Source organism: Thalassophryne amazonica, chromosome 11 (assembly GCF_902500255.1).
Source record: "Thalassophryne amazonica chromosome 11, fThaAma1.1, whole genome shotgun sequence".
In the NCBI taxonomy this organism is placed as follows: Eukaryota; Metazoa; Chordata; class Actinopteri; order Batrachoidiformes; family Batrachoididae; genus Thalassophryne; species Thalassophryne amazonica.
Window position 1 is genome coordinate 27,912,572 of NC_047113.1, and position 22,279 is coordinate 27,934,850.

The following is a 22,279-nucleotide window of genomic DNA, read 5'->3' on the forward strand; positions in this document are numbered from 1 at the left end:
ACGTATTGGAGGGCTAAAATTCACTATGTGATATATCATTCCAAGCAATAGCTGCACAAAATATAATTACTTTTTTATATAAAATATAATTATTATGTTGAAATGTGCGTTATATTAGTTTAATGTGAAATTTATATTCTTTAAAAACTAATCAGCAATGTTTTGAAGCAACTAAAATGTTCATAAGTCAAACATTTTAGCAGAAATTATCGTGTATTAATTATATATTCATAGGTAATAGGCTGAAGTGTGCATCTTTGTTTTACAGTCAAATAGAAAAATTCTAATCTATCTGAATGTTGATAGAACATTATAAGTAAAGTCAATTATTACATGACAGCTCTTATAAATGCTTTATAACAACTTAGTGAGTGACACACTCAATATAATTCATAAATATAATGCCTAACGCCATTGATATGATTGTGTATTTAAATAATATAACTGTCGATTTGGTATTTATCCGAATCATTAGGTACAGACAAAAGGCCTATGGATTGTTACATGTACAGCTAATATACGTATGTTTTAGAAAAAAAAAATCACACTCACAACATTACTGTACACCCATATAATTGTTATTATTATCATCATTGTGTAGTGTATATAACAAATGGACTGCATTTATATAGTGCTTTTTTTCATTTGCATCAGACGCTCAAAATGCTTTACAATGATGCCTTGCATTCACCCATACACATTCATACGTTGCATGTGTATGCTGCCAAGCAAGATGCTCACTACACACCGGGAGCAACTAGGAGATTAAGGTCCTTGCCCAAGGGCCCTTAGTGATTTTCAGGTTTTGAACCCAGGAATCTCTGGTCTGAAACCCAAAGCTTTAACCACGAGAGACCATCACCATCCCAACATGACTTAAATAAAATAACATAACGTGATTTTTTTTTTTGTTTGTTTTAGGTGTTGTCATTTATAAGCTCTGTTTAAGACTATTCCTCTCAGAATCACCAGGCATTTATAATCATATTAATTTTTTTACTGTCATTTTGTGTGAATTTGAAAAAAATGATTGAATTGAATTAAAATTTAATTTGAATTGTCTACTGAAAGAATGGTGCATGATATCATAGCGTTTCATAGTTTCGATTTTTCTGTGATATTACTTTGTAAATGTTATTTTGTCATTTTGGGGACAAACAGCTGACTCTTGAATTTTTTTTTTCTTTTTCAGAGCGATCTCTGATTTAAATACACATACGTACATACATACGTAGATATTCACTAGATCTTTACGACTAGGCATTTGATACATTTCTGATAAAATATATTAAATTATAATACGTAAATATTTCTCCTGCTTTATTGTCAGTTACGATTCTAAGCGTTCCACACATCGCAAATAGATAAATATGCCCAATGTGTGTATGTCTACTCCACATGCATGTTTCTCTTACTCAGGTGTGGCTTTAGCAAGGCAGAATAAATCATAAAATCAACAAAGAAATGCATGAGTTTTTGATTAATTTAATGTATTTTGGAAAATGTGTGCATTTTCTATCTTGTTCTTGTGTTTTGCTCCATTAATGATCAAAAATTATTTTATAGTGAGAAGAAATTCACGTTTTGTGAAATGTACGTTCACGTTTCGTGACATATTCACATTTTGCAATTCATGTTTTGCAGATAATTCAGAATTTGCAGCAGATTTGCGTGTAGGGAGTTAACAGTGTGCGCATTCGTGGTTGCACAGGGTCTGTGCAGTGTTTGTGCGTGTCATTGTTCATTCACTCATCCCTTCTTTTTTCACCACAGAGCAAGAATGACCCGTTCTCCCAGGGAGAGTATAATGTCTACAGCACCTTCCAAAGCCACGAGCCCGAGTTCGACTACCTTAAGAGTCTGGAGATCGAGGAGAAGATCAATAAGATCCGATGGCTGCCTCAGCAGAACGCCGCCCACTTTCTCCTCTCAACCAATGGTGAGAGACCACTGCTTTGGCACTTTTACTTGATGTTTTTTCTGACAAATTAGACCTGAACAGTCAAATATTTGTCTTTGCCAAAGTGTTAATATTCCAGATTTGCTAAAGGAGACCTGTGTGAAAGGATCGAGGATAAAAACAATTAATTTTCTGCAGTTTCTTTGAAAGTGGAGGATGATGTTACACTCTGACATCTGAGTTCTCAGTGTTCTCGACTTTAATACGTGTATGTCAGAACAAATTTCTGATTGTGATTGTTGGGTTTGACACCACAGATCATTAAGTCAGAAAGCAGATATTCCTTTGGCCAAAGAAAATGTTCCAGTGTGCACCCAGCACTTTGCTTCATATCTGATGCTTATTTGCTGTGCACGAGGGGCCACATCATGATTATATTGGAAGACCTATAGATGTGCTCTGAGTGCACAACTACTGATTTATGTCCAGTAAGTCATGTATTTTTTATGACTGGGGGACTGAAAAATGGAGGACCTGTCTCAGCACTTAGTAGAAAACATCTCTGGTGAAACACTTACTGTTATTTATTAAATATTGTTGGGAAAGTGTAGGAACACGGACCCACAACAGGGGGTGCAAATGAACGGACAATGGAGTAAGTCAAAATAACAACGCTTTACTGTTGTGAATGTGCACAACGAATACAACCAATCACAGCAATGGACAACAGTCAATTCACAAAAGTGTCGTGTGGGCAGGCTCGAAGATAGGAGACGCCTCTCCAAGGTAAGACCGGAACCACACGGCTTCCTCCGCCACAGGACCCCGGGAATACTGGAGCCGCCAAGTCCCGAACTCCCAGGTGGCCACTGCCTCCGCGTGTCGGACCTGGTACTGCTGGCGAGGAGCAAAGAACAGTTAGATGGGGGCGCGTATGCACCCAGGACTCCGAACAGCAGGAAAGGTACCTCCACCTCTCGTTGGAACAGTAATCCAAAAAACTAGCTCAATCCAAAAGATGCACTCTATTTGCTTTGATACGTTACCTCTCTGGTAGAAACGATATCTCGGCAAATGAGGTGGAGATGCCGTCCTGCTGATATACCTCCGTAGTGATTGGGATCAGCTGTCTCCGGTGATGGGTGACAGCTGTCATCCTGGCTGCTCCTGTAAGGCGGCAGCGCCCTCCGGTGCCTGGAGCCCGCACTCCAGGCAGGGCGCCCTCTAGTGGTGGTGGGCCAGCAGTACCTCCTCTTCAGCGGCCCACACAACAGGACCCCCCCCTCAACGGGCGCCTCCTGGCGCACGACCGGGTTTGTCAGGGTGGCGACGGTAGAAGTCGGCCAGGAGGGCCGGGTCCAGGATGAAGCCCTTCTTCACCCAGGAGCGTTCTTCGGGGCCGTACCCCTCCCAGTCCACCAGATACTGAAAACCCCGACCCATTCGTCGGACGTCGAGGAGCCGGCGCATGGTCCAAGCCGGCTCTCCGTCGATGATCCGGGCAGGAGGTGGCGCCGGACCCGGAGTGCAGAGGGGTGAGGTGTGATGGGGTTTAATCCTTGACACATGGAATACCGGGTGAATCCGCAGTGAGGCCGGAAGCCGGAGCCTCACTGCGGCGGGATTGATGACCTTGAGTATTTTGTAGGGGCCGATGTATCGTTCTTGCAGTTTCGGGGAGTCCACTTGAAGGGGAATGTCTTTGGTGGACAACCAGACCTCCTGCCTTGGACGATACGTGGGAGCCGGGGCCCGCCGCCGGTCTGCATGGTTCTTCGCCCTCGTCCGGGCCTTCAACAAAGCAGAACGGGCGGCACGCCACACCCGACGGCACTTCCGTAGGTGGGCCTGGACCGAGGGCACACCGACCTCCCCCTCAACCACCGGAAACAACGGGGGTTGATACCCCAAACACACCTCAAAGGGGGAGAGGCCGGTGGCGGACGACACTTGACTGTTGTGCGCGTACTCGATCCAGGCCAGGTGGGTACTCCAGGCCGTCGGGTGCGTGGCTGTCACACAGCGCAAGGTTTGCTCCATCTCCTGGTTTGCCCGTTCTGCTTGTCCGTTGGTCTGGGGGTGGTACCCGGACGAGAGACTGACCGTGGCCCCCAGTTCCCGGCAAAAGCTCCTCCAAACCTGCGAGGAGAACTGGGGACCGCGATCGGAGACGATGTCTGATGGTATCCCATGCAGACGGACGACGTGGTGGACTAGGAGGTCCGCTGTCTCCTGGGCCGTTGGGAGCTATCTACTACTATCGTGAGGACGACGGTGTTTCCCTGGGACGGCGGGAGACCCGTGACAAAATCCAGGTCGATGTGGGACCAGGGGCGATGAGGCACGGGCAGCGGCTGTAGCAATCCCGGTGTCTTACGGTGATCCGCCTTGCCCCTGGCACAGGTGGTACAGGCCTGGATGTAACCCCGGACGTCGGCCTCCAGGGACGCCCACCAGAAGCGCTGCCGGACGACTGCCACGGTTCTTCGCACCCCAGGGTGACAGGAGAGCTTAGAACCGTGACAGAAGTCCAGAACTGCAGCCCTGGCTTCTGGTGGGACGTAGAGTTTGTTCTTCGGTCCGGTTCCGGGGTCCGGGTCTCGTGTCAGGGCCTCCCGGACGGTCTTCTCCACGTCCCAGGTGAGGGCGGCCACGATAGCGGACTCCGGGATGATGGGTTCCGGGGGATCCGACGGCTCCGTTTTGACCTCATCTTCGTGTACCCGGGACAAGGCATCCGATCTTTGGTTTTTGGTCCCGGGACGGTAGGTGATCCGGAAGTCAAAACGGCCGAAGAACAGTGACCAGCGGGCTTGCCTGGGGTTCAGTCGCTTGGCGGTCCTGATATACTCCAGGTTCCGGTGGTCAGTGAAAACCGTGAATGGCACAGATGTCTCCACTCCTCAAGAGCCTCTTTCACCGCAAGGAGCTCTCGATTGCCGACGTCATAGTTCCGTTCGGCTGGGGTCAACCTGCGGGAAAAATAGGCACACGGGTGAAGGACCTTATCGGTCTTCCCGCTCTGGGACAGCACGGCTCCTATCCCTGAGTCCGAGGCGTCCACTTCAACCACTAACTGGCGACTAGGATCGGGCTGCACCAGAACGGGTGCAGACGAGAAGCGCCGTTTCAACTCCTTAAACGCGGCATCGCACCGATCCGACCAGGTGAAGGGAACTTTTGGTGAGGTCAGGGCTGTCAGGGGGCTAACTACCTGACTGTAGCCCTTAATGAACCTCCTGTAGAAATTAGCAATGCCTAGGAACTGTTGCAACTTCCTACGGCTTGTTGGTTGGGGCCAGTCTCTCACCGCCGCAACCTTGGCCGGATCAGGAGCGACGGAGTTGGAGGAGATGATGAACCCCAGGAAGGACAAAGAAGTGCGGTGGAACTCACACTTCTCGCCCTTCACAAACAGCCGGTTCTCTAACAACCGCTGCAGGACCTGACGTACATGCCGGACATGAGTCTCAGGATCCGGAGAAAAGATGAGTATATCGTCTAGATATACGAAGACGAACCGGTGCAGGAAGTCCCGCAATACGTCGTTAACCAAGGCTTGGAACGTTGCGGGGCCGTTTGTGAGGCCGAACGGCATGACCAGGTACTCAAAGTGACCTAAGGGGGTGTTGAATGCCGTCTTCCACTCGTCTCCCTTCCGGACCTGAACCAGATGATACGCGTTTCTAAGATCAAGCTTGGTAAAAATCTTGGCTCCATGCAGGGGCGTGAACACCGAATCCAACAGGGGTAACGGGTATCGGTTGCGAACCGTGATTTCGTTCAGCCCCCTATAATCGATGCATGGACGAAGTCCGCCATCTTTTTTACCCACGAAAAAGAAACCTGCGCCCATCGGGGAGGTGGAATTTCGGATCAACCCGGCAGCTAACGAGTCCCGGATGTAGGTCTCCATTGATTCGCGCTCAGGCCGTGAAAGGTTGTACAGTCTACTGGACGGGAACCCACTGCCTGGAACCAAATCGATGGCACAATCGTACGGACGGTGGGGGGGGAGTGTGAACGCCAGGTCCTTGCTGAACACGTCGACAAGGTCGTGGTACTCCACCGGCACCGTCCCCAGATTGGGCGGGACTCTGACCTCCTCCTTAGCTTGGGAGTCGGGAGGAACCGAGGAACCTAGACACACCCGATGGCAGGTCTTGCTCCACTGAACCACTACCCCGGACGGCCAATCAATCCGGGGATTGTGCTTCAACATCCAGGGAAAGCCTAAAACCACACGGGAAGTGGCCTGAGTCACAAAAAACTCGATCACCTCCCGGTGGTTTCCTGACACCACCAGCGTTACAGGTGGTGTCTTATGTGTGATCGGAGGGAGCAGGGAGCCATCTAGTGCTCGAACCTGCACAGGCGAGGTAAGCGCCACCAGAGGGAGCCCTATCTCCCTGGCCCATCTGCAGTCCAACAGATTCCCCTCAGAGCCCGTGTCCACCAGTGCTGGGGCCTTCAGGGTTAAATCCTCATACAGGATCGTGACTGGGAGTCGTGTAGCAATGTGGGTGTGTCCCACGTGAATGTCTCGGCCCACCCCTAGCCCAGTCTCTAGGGGCGGGCGTTGGTGTTGTAACCGCTCGGGGCAGTCTCTCACATGGTGCTCTAGTGCACCACAAACAAAACAAGCTCCATGGGCCCGTCTCCTCTGTGCAGCTGGTGCCCTAAATGTTGCCCTACTTGTGTCCATAGCTTCGTCAGTAGGGGGAGCTGTGGCCCCACGGAGCGCAGGGGCCGTGGAGCGTGGGGAAGGCGGAGCGCGGTCGGAACCGGAAGGGAGAGGGACAGCGCGTGCCCGGCCACGCCCTTCGTCTCGTTCCCGTCGACGTTCTTCTAACCGGTTGTCCAACCGTATGACAAGATCGATAAGCCCGTCTAAATCCCGCGGTTCGTCCTTAGCCACCAGGTGCTCCTTGAGAACCAAAGACAGTCCGTTTACAAAGGCGGCGCGGAGGGCAGCGTTATTCCAGCCGGATCTCGCAGCCGCGATGCGGAAGTCGACTGCATAAATTGGCTGCATAAATTCTCTATTGGCTTTGCTCAAAAAGTAAATGAGTCCACCCACCACTTTAATCATATCTTAGATCTTGTTCTGACTTATGGTATGGAAATAGAAGACTTAACAGTATTCCCTGAAAACTCCCTTCTGTCTGATCATTTTTTAATAACATTTACATTTACTCTGATGGACTACCCAGCAGTAGGGAATAAGTTTCATTACACTAGAAGTCTTTCAGAAAGCGCTGTAACTACGTTTAAGGATATGATTCCTTCTTTATGTTCTCTAATGCCATATAACAACACAGTGCAGAGTAGCTACCTAAACTCTGTAAGGGAGATAGAGTATCTCGTCAATAGTTTTACATCCTCATTGAAGACAGCTTTGGATGCTGTAGCTCCTCTGAAAAAGAGAGCTTTAAATCAGAAGTGTCTGACTCCATGGTATAACTCTCAAACTCGTAGCTTAAAGCAGATAACCCGTAAGTTGGAGAGGAAATGGCGTCTCACTAATTTAGAAGATCTTCACTTAGCCTGGAAAAAGAGTCTGTTGCTCTATAAAAAAGCCCTCCGTAAAGCTAGGACATCTTTCTACTCATCACTAATTGAAGAAAGTAAGAACAACCCCAGGTTTCTTTTCAGCACTGTAGCCAGGCTGACAAAGAGTCAGAGCTCTATTGAGCTGAGTATTCCATTAACTTTAACTAGTAATGAGTTCATGACTTTCTTTGCTAACAAAATTTTAACTATTAGAGAAAAAATTACTCATAACCATCCCAAAGACGTATCGTTATCTTTGGCTGCTTTCAGTGATGCCGGTATTTGGTTAGACTCTTTCTCTCCGATTGTTCTGTCTGAGTTATTTTCATTAGTTACTTCATCCAAACCATCAACATGTTTATTAGACCCCATTCCTACCAGGCTGCTCAAGGAAGCCCTACCATTATTTAATGCTTCGATCTTAAATATGATCAATCTATCTTTGTTAGTTGGCTATCTACCACAGGCTTTTAAGGTGGCAGTAATTAAACCATTACTTAAAAAGCCATCACTTGACCCAGCTATCTTAGCTAATTATAGGCCAATCTCCAACCTTCCTTTTCTCTCAAAAATTCTTGAAAGGGTAGTTGTAAAACAGCTAACTGATCATCTGCAGAGGAATGGTCTATTTGAAGAGTTTCAGTCAGGTTTTAGAATTCATCATAGTACAGAAACAGCATTAGTGAAGGTTACAAATGATCTTCTTATGGCCTCGGACAGTGGACTCATCTCTGTGCTTGTTCTGTTAGACCTCAGTGCTGCTTTTGATACTGTTGACCATAAAATTTTATTACAGAGATTAGAGCATGCCATAGGTATTAAAGGCACTGCGCTGCGGTGGTTTGAATCATATTTGTCTAATAGATTACAATTTGTTCATGTAAATGGGGAATCTTCTTCACAGACTAAAGTTAATTATGGAGTTCCACAAGGTTCTGTGCTAGGACCAATTTTATTCACTTTATATATGCTTCCCTTAGGCAGTATTATTAGACGGTATTGCTTAAATTTTCATTGTTACGCAGATGATACCCAGCTTTATCTATCCATGAAGCCAGACGACACACACCAATTAGCTAAACTGCAGGATTGTCTTACAGACATAAAGACATGGATGACCTCTAATTTCCTGCTTTTAAACTCAGATAAAACTGAAGTTATTGTACTTGGCCCCACAAATCTTAGAAACATGGTGTCTAACCAGATCCTTACTCTGGATGGCATTACCCTGACCTCTAGTAATACTGTGAGAAATCTTGGAGTCATTTTTGATCAGGATATGTCATTCAAAGCGCATATTAAACAAATATGTAGGACTGCTTTTTTGCATTTACGCAATATCTCTAAAATCAGAAAGGTCTTGTCTCAGAGTGATGCTGAAAAACTAATTCATGCATTTATTTCCTCTAGGCTGGACTATTGTAATTCATTATTATCAGGTTGTCCTAAAAGTTCCCTAAAAAGCCTTCAGTTAATTCAAAATGCTGCAGCTAGAGTGCTGACGGGGACTAGAAGGAGAGAGCATATCTCACCCATATTGGCCTCTCTTCATTGGCTTCCTGTTAATTCTAGAATAGAATTTAAAATTATTCTTCTTACTTATAAGGTTTTGAATAATCAGGTCCCATCTTATCTTAGGGACCTCGTAGTACCATATCACCCCAATAGAGCGCTTCGCTCTCAGACTGCAGGCTTACTTGTAGTTCCTAGGGTTTGTAAGAGTAGAATGGGAGGCAGAGCCTTCAGCTTTCAGGCTCCTCTCCTGTGGAACCAGCTCCCAATTCAGATCAGGGAGACAGACACCCTCTCTACTTTTAAGATTAGGCTTAAAACTTTCCTTTTTGCTAAAGCTTATAGTTAGGGCTGGATCAGGTGACCCTGAACCATCCCTTAGTTATGCTGCTATAGACGTAGACTGCTGGGGGGTTCCCATGATGCACTGTTTCTTTCTCTTTTTGCTCTGTATGCACCACTCTGCATTTAATCATTAGTGATCGATCTCTGCTCCCCTCCACAGCATGTCTTTTTCCTGGTTCTCTCCCTCAGCCCCAACCAGTCCCAGCAGAAGACTGCCCCTCCCTGAGCCTGGTTCTGCTGGGGGTTTCTTCCTGTTAAAAGGGAGTTTTTCCTTCCCACTGTAGCCAAGTGCTTGCTCACAGGGGGTCGTTTTGACCGTTGGGGTTTTACATCATTATTGTATGGCCTTGCCTTACAATATAAAGCGCCTTGGGGCAACTGTTTGTTGTGATTTGGCGCTATATAAAAAAAAATTGATTGATTGATTGATTGATTGATAAACAGCTGCGCTCCGGCGCCCCTGTCTCATTGACAGTAGCACTGTTGAAGCGGTTTCCGCTCTATTAGGGTGATCGAACACGGTTCTGAGCCCCCTCACAAACCCATCGTATGTCAGAAGGAGCCGTGAATTCTGCTCCCAGAGCGCTGTAGCCCAAGCGCGTGCCTCACTGCGAAGCAGGTTTATGACATAAGCTACTTTACTAGCATCTGTCGCGTACATAACGGGACGCTGTGCGAAGACGAGCGAACACTGCATCAGAAAATCCGCGCACGTCTCCACACAGCCTCCGTACGGCTCTGGAGGGCTTATGTATGCTTCCGGGGAAGGAGGGAGAGGTCGTTGAACAACCAGTGGAACGTCAACGTTACGCACAGGATCTACGGGAGGGAGAGCCGCAGCGGCGCCCGGAGGGCGCGCTTCCACCTGCGCGGCGAGAGCCTCCACCCTGCGGTTCAGGAGGACGTTCTGCTCGGTCATGAAATCCAACCGAGTCGTGAAAGCGGTGAGGATCCGCTGCAACTCACCGATTACCCCTCCCGCGGACGCCTGCGTGTCCTGTTCTTCCATTGGCCGTTCAACAGCCGGTTGACGCCCCTCGGGATCCATGACGTTGGCCGAGATATCCTGTTATGACTGGGGGACTGAAAAATGGAGGACCTGTCTCAGCACTTAGTAGAAAACATCTCTGGTGAAACACTTACTGTTATTTATTAAATATTGTTGGGAAAGTGTAGGAACACGGACCCACAACAGGGGGTGCAAATGAACGGACAATGGAGTAAGTCAAAATAACAACGCTTTACTGTTGTGAATGTGCACAACGAATACAACCAATCACAGCAATGGACAACAGTCAATTCACAAAAGTGTCGTGTGGGCAGGCTCGAAGATAGGAGACGCCTCTCCAAGGTAAGACCGGAACCACACGGCTTCCTCCGCCACAGGACCCCGGGAATACTGGAGCCGCCAAGTCCCGAACTCCCAGGTGGCCACTGCCTCCGCGTGTCGGACCTGGTACTGCTGGCGAGGAGCAAAGAACAGTTAGATGGGGGCGCGTATGCACCCAGGACTCCGAACAGCAGGAAAGGTACCTCCACCTCTCGTTGGAACAGTAATCCAAAAAACTAGCTCAATCCAAAAGATGCACTCTATTTGCTTTGATACGTTACCTCTCTGGTAGAAACGATATCTCGGCAAATGAGGTGGAGATGCCGTCCTGCTGATATACCTCCGTAGTGATTGGGATCAGCTGTCTCCGGTGATGGGTGACAGCTGTCATCCTGGCTGCTCCTGTAAGGCGGCAGCGCCCTCCGGTGCCTGGAGCCCGCACTCCAGGCAGGGCGCCCTCTAGTGGTGGTGGGCCAGCAGTACCTCCTCTTCAGCGGCCCACACAACAAATATACTACAGAAACCTTGTATACAAAAACCTTTTTTTTAAATCCTTAGGGTCTTGAACTGTTTTTGAGATGTATAATTTGGAGAGTGGTAGACCCTCTTTTATTAATTTTTTCCACCTCTAATTGTATTTTTAATCTTCAGATTTTTGAGTTTTACAATTTAAGAAATGTACCATATTTTCCGGACTATACGAGGTCTGTTAGAAAAGTATCCGACCTTTTTATTTTTTCAAAAACCTGATGGATTTGAATCACGTGTGCTTGCATGAGCCAACCTTGAACCTTCGTGCGCATGCATGAATTTTTTCACGCCTGTCGGTTGCGTCATTTGCTTGTAAGCAGCCTTTGTGTGAGGATCGGTGGAGTCTCTCGTTGTTTTTTCTTTGCAAGGAAATGGCGGAACAACTGGAGCAGTGCGACTGCATCAAATTTTTCCACAAACTGGGCGACAGCCAGGTGGAAACCATTCGGATTATTCAAACGGCTTTCGGTGACGATCCTCTGGGCATCACACAGATTAAGGAGCGGTACAACCGGTTTAAAGACGGCCGCACAACGGTGGAGAGCGAGCCACGCTCCGATCGGCATCAACATGCTGAAACGACCGGATCATTTCCAAAGTGAACGCTTTGGAGATGTGGGACCGTCGTGTGATTATCCGAGAAATTGCAGAAGAGGTGGACATCAGCACTTTTTCGGCACATTCCACTGTGACAGAAGATTTTGCCATGAAAAGAGTTGCAGCGAAATTCATCGGCACGAAGCTGATGGCGCAGCAAAAGCGCCACTGTGTTGAAGCCTCACAGGACATGTTGTGGCATGTCCACCTCGTCCACAATTTCTCGGAAAGTCACACAACTGAAAAGCCACCGAAAGCCGTCTGAATGTAATTAAACTTTTGAAAATTTGGCTCATTATTTAGTCATAATATAAACAATAATTTCACAACCAGAAGAAAAGAAGAAGATTGATTTTGTTGTACGAGGCAGAAAAATACAAGTAAAGTGCTTCTTGTCACCACTGAACAGACAAACATAGGTGATGAAAATATGTAGTGCGATTAAACATTTGATTTGAAAACTTGGCACGCAATTTATTGGTGACACATTGGGAATGTTTGGTGGAAGAGCCTGTCCAGACAACCTTCAACTCATATGTCTGAAGAAACGTCTCCCAGATCCTGAGGGAGGTCAGGGACATGGAAGCAGAGTGGTCCACGTTCAAGGCCTCCATTGCCGAGATAGCTGCTTTGAGCTGTGGCCATAAGGTTGTCGGTGCTTGTCATGGCAGCAACCCAAAAACCTGATGGTGGACTCCAGCGGTAAGTAGGAGAGGCCGAAGGTAAGAAGGAGGCCTTTCATGTCTGGTTGGCACAGAGGTCTGGAGCCTCTGTGGTGGCTGAGGCAAAAAGATAAGCATGGGAAGAGTTTGGAGAGGCCATGGAAAATGACTTTTGGTCAGCCTCAAAGCAGTTTTGCCAACCATCACGTGCCTCACGAAAGGGAGGCACTTCGTAGCCCAGGATGTGTTCAGCAAGGGAGGAAGACTGCTCATCTGGACTGAGGATATTATCAGGCAGTGGAAAGAACACACTTTGAGGATCTCCTCAACCCTACTGACATGCCCTTCACCGAGGGGACAGGGATGGAAGACTTGGTTGGAGCTGCTGCCATCACCTGAGCGGAAGTCACAGAGGTAGTCAAAAAACTTCTTGGTGGCAAGTCGCAGACAAGATTTGTCCTGAGATGCTGAAGTCTCTGGATGTTGTTGGGCTGTCATGGTTGACATGCTTATACACTGTTGCATGGAAGTCAGGGATGGTGGTCCCCATCTTTAAAAAAGGGGAACAGAGAGTGTGTTACAATTATAGAAGAATCACACTTCTCACCCTCCCTGGGAAAGTCTTTGTCAGCGTACTAGAGAGGAGATTTAGACAGTTAGTCGAACCTCAGATTCAGGGGAAGCAATTCAGATTCTGTCCTGGTCATGGAACAGTGGACCAGTTCTATCCTCACAGGGATACGCTGCACCAGAAAGTATTCACAGCACTTCACTTTTGCCACATTTTATGTTAGGGCCTTATTCAAAATGGAGTAAATTCATTTTTTTTCCATCAAAATCCTACACACAACACCCCACAATGACCACATGAAAAAAGTATTTTTATTTGTGCAAATGTATTAAAAATAAAAATTAAGAAATCAGACGTACATAAGTATTCACATCCTTTGCTCAATATTTTATTGATGCCCCTTTGGCAGCAGTTATAGCCAGATCTTCTTGAATATGATGCCACAAGCTTGGTAAACGCATCATTGAGCAGTTTTGCCCATTCCTCTCCAGAGATGTTCAATTGGATTCTGGTCTGGGCTCTCGCTGGGCCACTCAAGGACATTCACAGAGTTGTCCTGAAGCCACTCCTTTGATATCTTGGATGTGTGCTTAGTGTCATTGTCCTGCTGAAAGATGACCCGTCGCCCCAGTCTGAGGTCAAGAGCGCTCTGGAGCAGGTTTTCATCTAGGATGTCTCTATACATTGCTGCATTCATCTTTCCTTCAATCCTGACTAGTCTTCCAGTTCCTTCCACTGAAAAACATCCCCACAGCATGATCCTGCCACCACCGTACTTCACTGTAGGGATGGTGCCTGGTTTCCTCCAAACATGACACCTGGCATTCATGCCAAAGAGTTCAATCTTTGTCTCATCAGACCAGAGAATTTTGTTTCTCATGGTCTGAGAGTCCTTCAGGTGCATTTTGGCAAACTGCAGGTGGGCTGTCATGTGGCTTTTACTTAGGAGTGGCCTCCATCTGGCCACTCTACCGTACAGGCCTGATTGGTGGATTGCTGCAGAGATGGTTGTCCTTCTGGAAGTTTCTCCTCTCTCCACAGAGGAATGCTGGAGCTCTGACAGAGTGACCATCAGGTCCTCGGTCACCTCCCTGATTAAGGCCCTTCTCCCCCGATTGCTCCATTTAGATGGCAGCCAGTTCTAGGAAGAGTCCTGGTCGATACGAACTTATTCCAGTTACGGATGATAGGGCCACTGTGCTCATTGGGACCTTCAAAGCAGCAGAAATGTTTCTCTACCCTTCCCCAGATTGGTGCCTTGAGATAATCCTGTCTGAGGTCTCCACACAATTCCTTTGACTTCATGATTGGTTTGTGCTTTGACATGCACTGTCAACTCTGGGACCTTATATGTAGACAGGTGTGTGCCTTTCCAAATCAGGTCCAGTCAACTGAATTTACCCCAGGTGGACTCCAATTAAGCTGTAAAAACATCTCTAAAAATGATCAGTAGAAACAGGATGCACCAGAGGTCAGTTTTGAGCTTTATAGTAAAGGCTGTGAATACATGTGATTTCTTAGTGGGGTGTTGTTGTTGTTGTTGTTGTTGTTGTTGTTTGTTTGTTTGTTTGTTTGTTAATTAATTTGTTAAAAAAAAATCTCCCAAAAAATTTTTTTTCACATTGTCATTATGGGGGAAAAATGAATTTCATCCATTTTTGAATAAGGCCGTAACAGCACTATGTGAAAAGAGTGAAGCACAGTGAATACTTTCTGAATGCACTGTATTAGTATTAGAAGGGTCTTGGGAGTATGGCCAACCAGTCTACATGTGTTTTGTGGACTTGGAATAGACATTTGACTGGGTCCCTTGGGGTATCCTCTGGGGGGTGCTGCAGGAGTATGGGGTAGCAGATTCACTGCAACATGCGATCCTGCCTCTATATGACCAAAGTAGGAGCTGTGTCCACATTCTTGGCATTATATCAGATAGTAGAGAAGCTTGAATCTTCGACTGGACTGGGTTGCTTGATGTGAGGACGTTTCGCTTCAAATCACAGAAGCTTCCTCAGCTAAAATTCTTGCTCTGGTAGTCTGACTTCTGTCTTGACTCTTGTAGAGAAGAATAAACCAGAAGCCAACAAAAGCTGGAGTTTTTTTAACCTAACCAGACCCCACCTACCGAGAGGCTGACTGCTATAGGCTAGTGACTAAACAATAGCTCTAATTAGCACCTATTGTGCTCTAGTTAGCACTCTCCTAATGACAGGACGGAAGCCTCCCCTGATGGCTCCCTTGACAACTCCCTCCTGATGACGTGAATGACTCATTACCATGAACAAAAGACTGAAACTGCTTTGACCTGAGTACCACATTGTAAACAGGGGACAAAGCGTGTCTGAGACCCGCTCCGCGGTTAAGGCTGGGTTTCAACTGTTTTACAAAGAACTGGGATTTTGTGCTGTCTGAAGAATGTCAATGCATCTTCAGACAGCACAAAATCCCAGTTTACTTTAAACCAGTCAACACCTTGAGACAGAAATTAGTTCACCCTAAGGACAGGATCCCTAGTTACAAACAGAGCAATGTAGTGTATCATATCAGATGTCAGGAAAACTGTAATGAACACTACATAGGTGAGACAAAGTAACTTTTACACAAGAGGCTATACCAGCACCGCAGAGAGGTCGCCAGTGGACCTCCATCTGCAGTTCATCTCCACCTGAAAGACACTAACCACACGTTTGAGGACAAGGAAGTTAAAATCTTAGCCAGAGAGAAGAAATGGTTTGAGAGAGGTGTCAAGGAAGCATTCTTTGTAAAACAGTTGAAACCCAGCCTTAACCGCGGAGCGGGTCTCAGACACGCTTTGTCCCCTGTTTACAATGTGGTACTCAGGTCAAAGCAGTTTCAGTCTTTTGTTCATGGTAATGAGTCATTCACGTCATCAGGAGGGAGTCGTCAAGGGAGCCATCAGGGGAGGCTTCCGTCCTGTCATTAGGAGAGTGCTAACTAGAGCACAATAGGTGCTAATTAGAGCTATTGTTAAGTCACTAGCCTATAGCAATCAGCCTCGCGGTAGGTGGGGTCTGGTTAGGTTAAAAAAACTCCAGCTTTTGTTGGCTTCTGGTTTATTCTTCTCTACAAGAGTCAAGACAGAAGTCAGACTACCAGAGCAAGAATTTTAGCTGAGGAAGCTTCTGTGATTTGAAGCGAAACGTCCTCACATCAAGCAACCCAGTCCAGTCGAAGATTCAAGCTTCTCTACTATGGAAACCACCTGGACAACTGAGAGCCTACACAGAAACATTATATCAGATCTGTTTCCGGTGAGTGCTGAACTCCGCCAGGGCTGTCCCTTGCCCCCAATCCTGTTTGTGATGTTCATGGACAGGATTTCAAAACGCAATCAGGGACTGGAGGGTGATGAGTTTGGTGAACTCAGAGTTTCATCTCTGCTTTTTGCAGATGATGTGGTTCTGTTGGCTTCATCAGGCAGTGACCTCCAATGCGCACTGAGCAAGTTTGAGGCAGAGTGTGAAGTGACTGGGATGTGAATCAGCACTTCCAAATCTGAGACCATGCTAATCTGTTGGAAAGCAGTGGATTGTTCTCTGGGTCAGAGGAGAGTTATTGTCCCAAGTGGAGGATTTCAAGTACCTCAAGATCTTGAATATGAGTGTGTGTAAGTTGGAGATTGATTGACAGATTGGGGCAAGTTCTGATGTTTTACAGACACTGTGTCACACTGTTGTGGTGAAGACGGAGCTTAGCCGTAAGGCAATAGCTCTCAATTTACCAGTTGATTTACGTGTCTATCCTCACCTATGGTCATGAATTTTGGATTATGACTGGAAGAATAAGATCGCGAATACAAGCGGTGGAAATGAGATTCCTCCCTCGGGTATCTGGGCTTACACTCCTAGACAGGGTGAGAAGCTCAACTATCCCAGAGGGACTCTGTGTAGAGCCGGTGCTTCTTCACATAGAAATGAGCCAATTGAGGTGGTTTGGGCACCTGGTATGGAAGCTCCTTGCCCCTCTCCCTCGGGAGGTCTTCCAGGCACATCCAACCAGGATGAGGCACTGGGGAAGGTATCGGGCACGCCGGAGAGATTGTATTTCTCAGCTGGCTTGGGAACACCTTGGAATCCCCCGGGAAGAGTTACAGGACTTGGCCGAGGATAGGGAAGTGCGGGATGATCTGCTTGCTCTGCTGCCACAGTGACCCGGACCCGGATAAGCGTTGAAAATGAATGAATGAATGAATGACAAATACTGCATAAGCGATCAGTAGCTATTGAGCTCATTTTTGTGAGTGTACAAGGCACAAAACACCAGTAAATTGCTTCTCGTCAGCACTGAACACACAATCTCCTCCTCCTGGCCTCCGTCTGTCTGTGGGAGATGATGGTGTAGCATCCAGTATGTTTTTTGCTTTTTTTGTGTTCGTCTCCCCCCCCTTTTCAATTCAATTTCAATTTATGTCATTTATATAACATCATATTACAACAAAGCTGCCTCAAGGCACTTCACACAAGTAAGGTCTAACCTTATCAACACACGATCATAGGTGAAGTAAACATGCAATGTAATTAAACCTTTGAAAATCTGATCCATTATTTATTTATAATGCAAGCACTTACCCTAGACTTGGCTTGCTGACCTGCTGTTGCTGTTCTCATCTCACACAGTCTAAACAAGTGTTCTGCCGAGTAGTATGAAAGCTATTTTCCTCTTTTTATTCCAGAGTATGGTATTTCAGTTTGAGAGCATGTTTTCTGATGTTTACTCATTCTTGAAGACACAGAATGTCTCTCATTCAGATTTTCTTCTTGTTTTACGGCAGTTGACATGCAGGTTAATGGTGCGTTACCACTACCTTCTACTGCAGTATTTTTTTCCATATATAAGTTGCTTTGGAATGTAAGCCGTCACGTTCCAAACTCGGCATGGTGGATTAGTGGTTAGCACTGTTGCCTCACAGAAAGAAGGTCCTGGGATCTGGGATTTCTGTCTGGAGTTTGCATATTCTCACCATGTCTGCATGGGTTTTCTCTGGGTGCTCTGGTTTCCTACCACAATCAGAAACATGCCCTAGGGGCCAAAACAAAAACAAAACACCACTTAAAGTTTGGAAAATACAATATAATGTTGTAGTTGTGGCACTAACATAAAGACAGGTGACAGAGCTGAAGATGTTGCGATTCTCTTTGGGAGTGAGGAGGATGGACAGGATTAGGAATGAATATATCAGAGGGACAGCTCAGGTTGGGACAGTTTGGAGACAAAGACAGAAAGATTAGACTGAGATGGTTTGGACATGTGCAGAGGAGGCACCCAGGGTACATAGGGAGAAGGATGCTGAGGATGGAGCCAGCATACAGGAGGAGAAGAGGGAGGCCAAAGAGGTTTATGGATGTGCTGAGGGAGGACATCCAAATGGTTGGTGTGACAGAGGAAGACGCAGAGGACAGGGTGAGATGGAAACGATTGATCTGCTGTGGGTGACCCCTAACGGGAGCAGCTGAAAGAAGTTGTAGTTTATTGTCAACAAGCACTTGCACTATCTCTCCATCATCTCTGTGTCTCCTCCTTTTTTATCTGATTGGTAAATGATTGTGCCTGTTTGACAGATAAGACCATCAAGCTGTGGAAGGTGAGTGAAAGAGATAAACGGCCAGAGGGATACAACCTGAAGGATGAGGAGGGTCGTATCAAGGACATCTCGACTGTCACCTCTTTGCAGGTATTTGTCTCTCTGTCTGATCACATTATGCACTCTAGTACAATAATGTTTTGGACATAAAGTTGATTAAAAATGTAACTGGGTCAGTGGGGAATGATGTCGCAAAAATAGGTCACTGAGAGAAAAGTAAATGTGTATTTGTCCATTTTAGGTTTTGTGTCTTTCTGTTGGATGTTTGATTTTTCAAGATGTTCCAAGCAGCAGCCGACTGACTGAATCAAACACTTCCCAAAACTCAACGTAGGCTGCAATGAGCTAGAGTGCGGTCAGTGGTTGATTTCTTGGTTGTGAAGAGCTGCTGAGCATCAAGCAACTGGACCTGGATCTTAAGAACAACCTTTGCAAGCACCTTTTTCGGTTTATTCCCATTTGGTCTACTCCTATTTTGTCTACACTGAAATTCCCATTTTGCCCTAGGCAAAATTCCTGTTTGGTCTACTCCCATTTGGTCTACACTTATTTTGACCACTATTCCCATATCGTGTATTCTTAGTTTGTCTACTACCCAAAAGTGTTGAAATTTTGTAATAAAATTTTGTTAGAGGTGTGAAGTGATTTGCTAAGGTGTGATATAATTATCAGTCACGTCTGTGTGTTTAATTATTACTCAAAACTTAATCAAAGGATCACCTTTGACACCTGACTCCCAAAATATTTAACATCTGAAATGTCATATTTTGACATAATAAATGTGATTTCTCATTTTAATATAAAATTTAAAAAATGGTGTAATAAATATTATAAATACTTAAAATGTGTCGTTGTCATTTAGGACATAAACCGTGAAAAATAAACATGAAATAATAATTTTTAAAACCCGTACTTTTAGACAAAGGTAGGTAAAATGGGAAAACTGTCAAAATCGGGTGTAGATGAAATGGAACGTAGACCAAATGGGAACTTACCCATTTTTTTTAGCACAAGGAGTAGTGACAGGCCAAGGTCACAATTTGGGGGCAAATGCTTAGAGTGGCTGTTCAGAGTGAGAACTTTTTTTGTCCACAGTGAGGACTTTTTATCTGACCCTCGTGGTACAAAATGGGCTATTTGAGCATTAACTTTCACTTTTAGAATTGAATTAGGTTTTAGTTCGAGCTAGGGGTTGGTTTTGTTGTGTTACAGTGGATAAAGTTGGGCAGCATGGTGGCTCAGCAAGAAGGTCATGGGATCGATTCCCACCTGTGGCCTTTCTGTGTGGAGTTTGCATGTTCTCCATGTGTTTGCGTGGCTTCCCTCGGGGTGCTCCAGTTTCTTCCGACATCCAAAGACATGCAAGTTTAGGTAGATTGGAAACTTTATAATTATCCAGGTCTCCCTTGTAAAAGAGATCTCGATCTCAATGGGACTAACATGGTTAAACAAAGGTTAAATTTGATAAAAAATTAAAGTTAGGACATTCTCAGTGTGAATCCTCACAGATGAACAAGAGTGTTCAATTAAATAAGACTGTGCTTATTTGTGTTTGGGGGTGGAAGTCACAATTTCCACGTGTAAAGAAACATGTAACTCGATACAAATGACTTAACGCATCAGTGTGTCAATTTGTAGATGCTTCTTGGTGACAAAAAGAACAAAGGGTGTCCATGTGTGTGAGAGTGCGTATGTATGTTTCTTACTTTGCTGTATGCAAATAACGATACACGTTAAAGCTGGAAAAAAATAAGTAAATTGGGGATCAACACAACAATGCAAATAACACAATATAAAAGTACTGATGGAATGTAAATGAACTCGCATTAAAAACAATAAAGATGGATCCTGTAGCCGTGCACTGAAATGGCACTTAGCTGTTAAAGTGTGCTTTTCTCAATTAAGATACTAATTCATGTCACAATAAAATAATTTCAGTTGATTCTGCTGCCTGTTGTGTTCTGACCATCTGTTAATCTGTCACTTCATCTGTATTGTTCTGGTCCATCTGGCTTTACAAGTACAGGATGAAGGAAGTAACTGGCATCCCATCCCAAAATAGGACTTGCTTCTCTTTCTTCTCTTTAAATGGTAAATGGATTGCATTTTATATAGCGCTTTTCCATCTGCATTAGACGCTCAAAGCGCTTTACACATCAATGCCTCACATTCACCCTGATGTCAGGCTGCTGCCATACAAGGTACTCACTACACACCGGGAGCAACTCAGGGATTAAGGACCTTTCCCAAGGGTCCTTAGTGATTTTCCGGTCAGGCTGGGATTTGAACCCAATGCTTTAACCACTAGACCATCACGTCCCCTAATTTATTTCTACATACTTTGGACAGTTGTTCTTTGACTGTCCCTTTGCCACTGTAGCATCATAAATTTCTCCATCGTGGGACTAATGAAAGACTATCTTGTCTTATCTTTACCCTCAAGGTGCCGGTGTTGAAGCCGACTGATCTGATGGTGGAGGTGAGCCCGAGGCGGGTGTTCGCTAATGCCCACACTTACCACGTCAACTCCATCTCCGTCAACTCAGACTATGAGACCTACATGTCAGCAGACGACCTGAGGATCAACCTCTGGCATCTGGACATCACCAACCGCAGCTTCAGTATCCTTTATTAGTTACACTATAGATGAATGTGAGAAAGGCACGCAGGATCTTGCACATGCATGCAAACGTGCACACACTCATAAAAGCAGGAGCCGACTATTTAATGTCATGGAAAACGGATAACTAATGCTTACATTAAGACGCGCTCAATAATCATTGCACGCACACACGCGCACATTTGCAACACAAACTCCCCCATTCCAAAGCGCACTTTGTAGTGTAAAAAATTCACAAAGACCCACGGCGGAAGGGGAGGGCAATATTATTCTTGAGTAGTGAAAATGCAGCTTAATGAATAATTCAAAGCCGGTATAAATATTTCAGCCTCTTTTCTGAATTCTAATCCAGCTCAGTAGGACACAGAACACTCACATCTCAAACGCAGACGAGATTTATAATATTAAAATTGATCTGAAGATGGAATTACTTTTCTCACAGCAATTCCCTGCACAAGATAAATTTCTGTTTTATTTATTTATTTATTTTGCTGTAAATAAATTCACATAATGCTGGTTGTTTGCGCATTTACACAGATGTATAGTTTTCTTTTGTATGTGGATCTGGGGTCTGGCCAGATAATGTGCATGAATTTAAATACAGGCAGTAAATCAAGTCACTGAAATGATGAAAGAGCTGAATAAGTATTTATTCTGCTTTGCGGGTGTGCAGGTTAACACTGCTGCAGTCTGCAGGGGAACCAAGCTGAGTGTTGTTTCCCTGAGCGGCATCACTTTGCCTCAGACATTGTGGACATCAAACCGGTCAACATGGAGGATCTGACAGAAGTGATCACAGCGGCGGAGTTTCACCCCCACCACTGTAACCTGTTTGTTTATAGCAGCAGCAAAGGCACCCTGCGACTCTGTGACATGAGAGAGGCGGCGTTGTGTGACCGACACTCCAAATGTGAGTAACCATGCTGAGAGAAGGCAAGCAGATGTACACATGACCCGTATCTGTGGTAGAGGCTTTGAAATGTCTGAACATGTATTAATATCTGCAGCAAACAGCTGCTGCTGCAAAGGCCTCCGAACGCCGTCAACTTCAGTTCAAAG

At 45.7% G+C, this 22,279-nt stretch overlaps 1 protein-coding gene across 3 annotated transcripts in view; it reads left to right on the top strand.

The window, feature by feature from the left end:
* The window catches only part of LOC117519800 (serine/threonine-protein phosphatase 2A 55 kDa regulatory subunit B gamma isoform), a 77,767-nt gene that overhangs the window by 21,909 nt on the left and 33,579 nt on the right, over positions 1-22,279 (top strand). For all 3 annotated transcript variants that reach the window (XM_034181042.1, XM_034181044.1, XM_034181043.1), the window contains 4 exons: positions 1,774-1,939; positions 18,578-18,690; positions 21,044-21,221; positions 21,966-22,130. In XM_034181042.1, the coding sequence (XP_034036933.1) occupies positions 1,774-1,939; positions 18,578-18,690; positions 21,044-21,221; positions 21,966-22,130 (622 nt within the window). The remainder of the gene's footprint in view (positions 1-1,773; positions 1,940-18,577; positions 18,691-21,043; positions 21,222-21,965; positions 22,131-22,279) is intronic.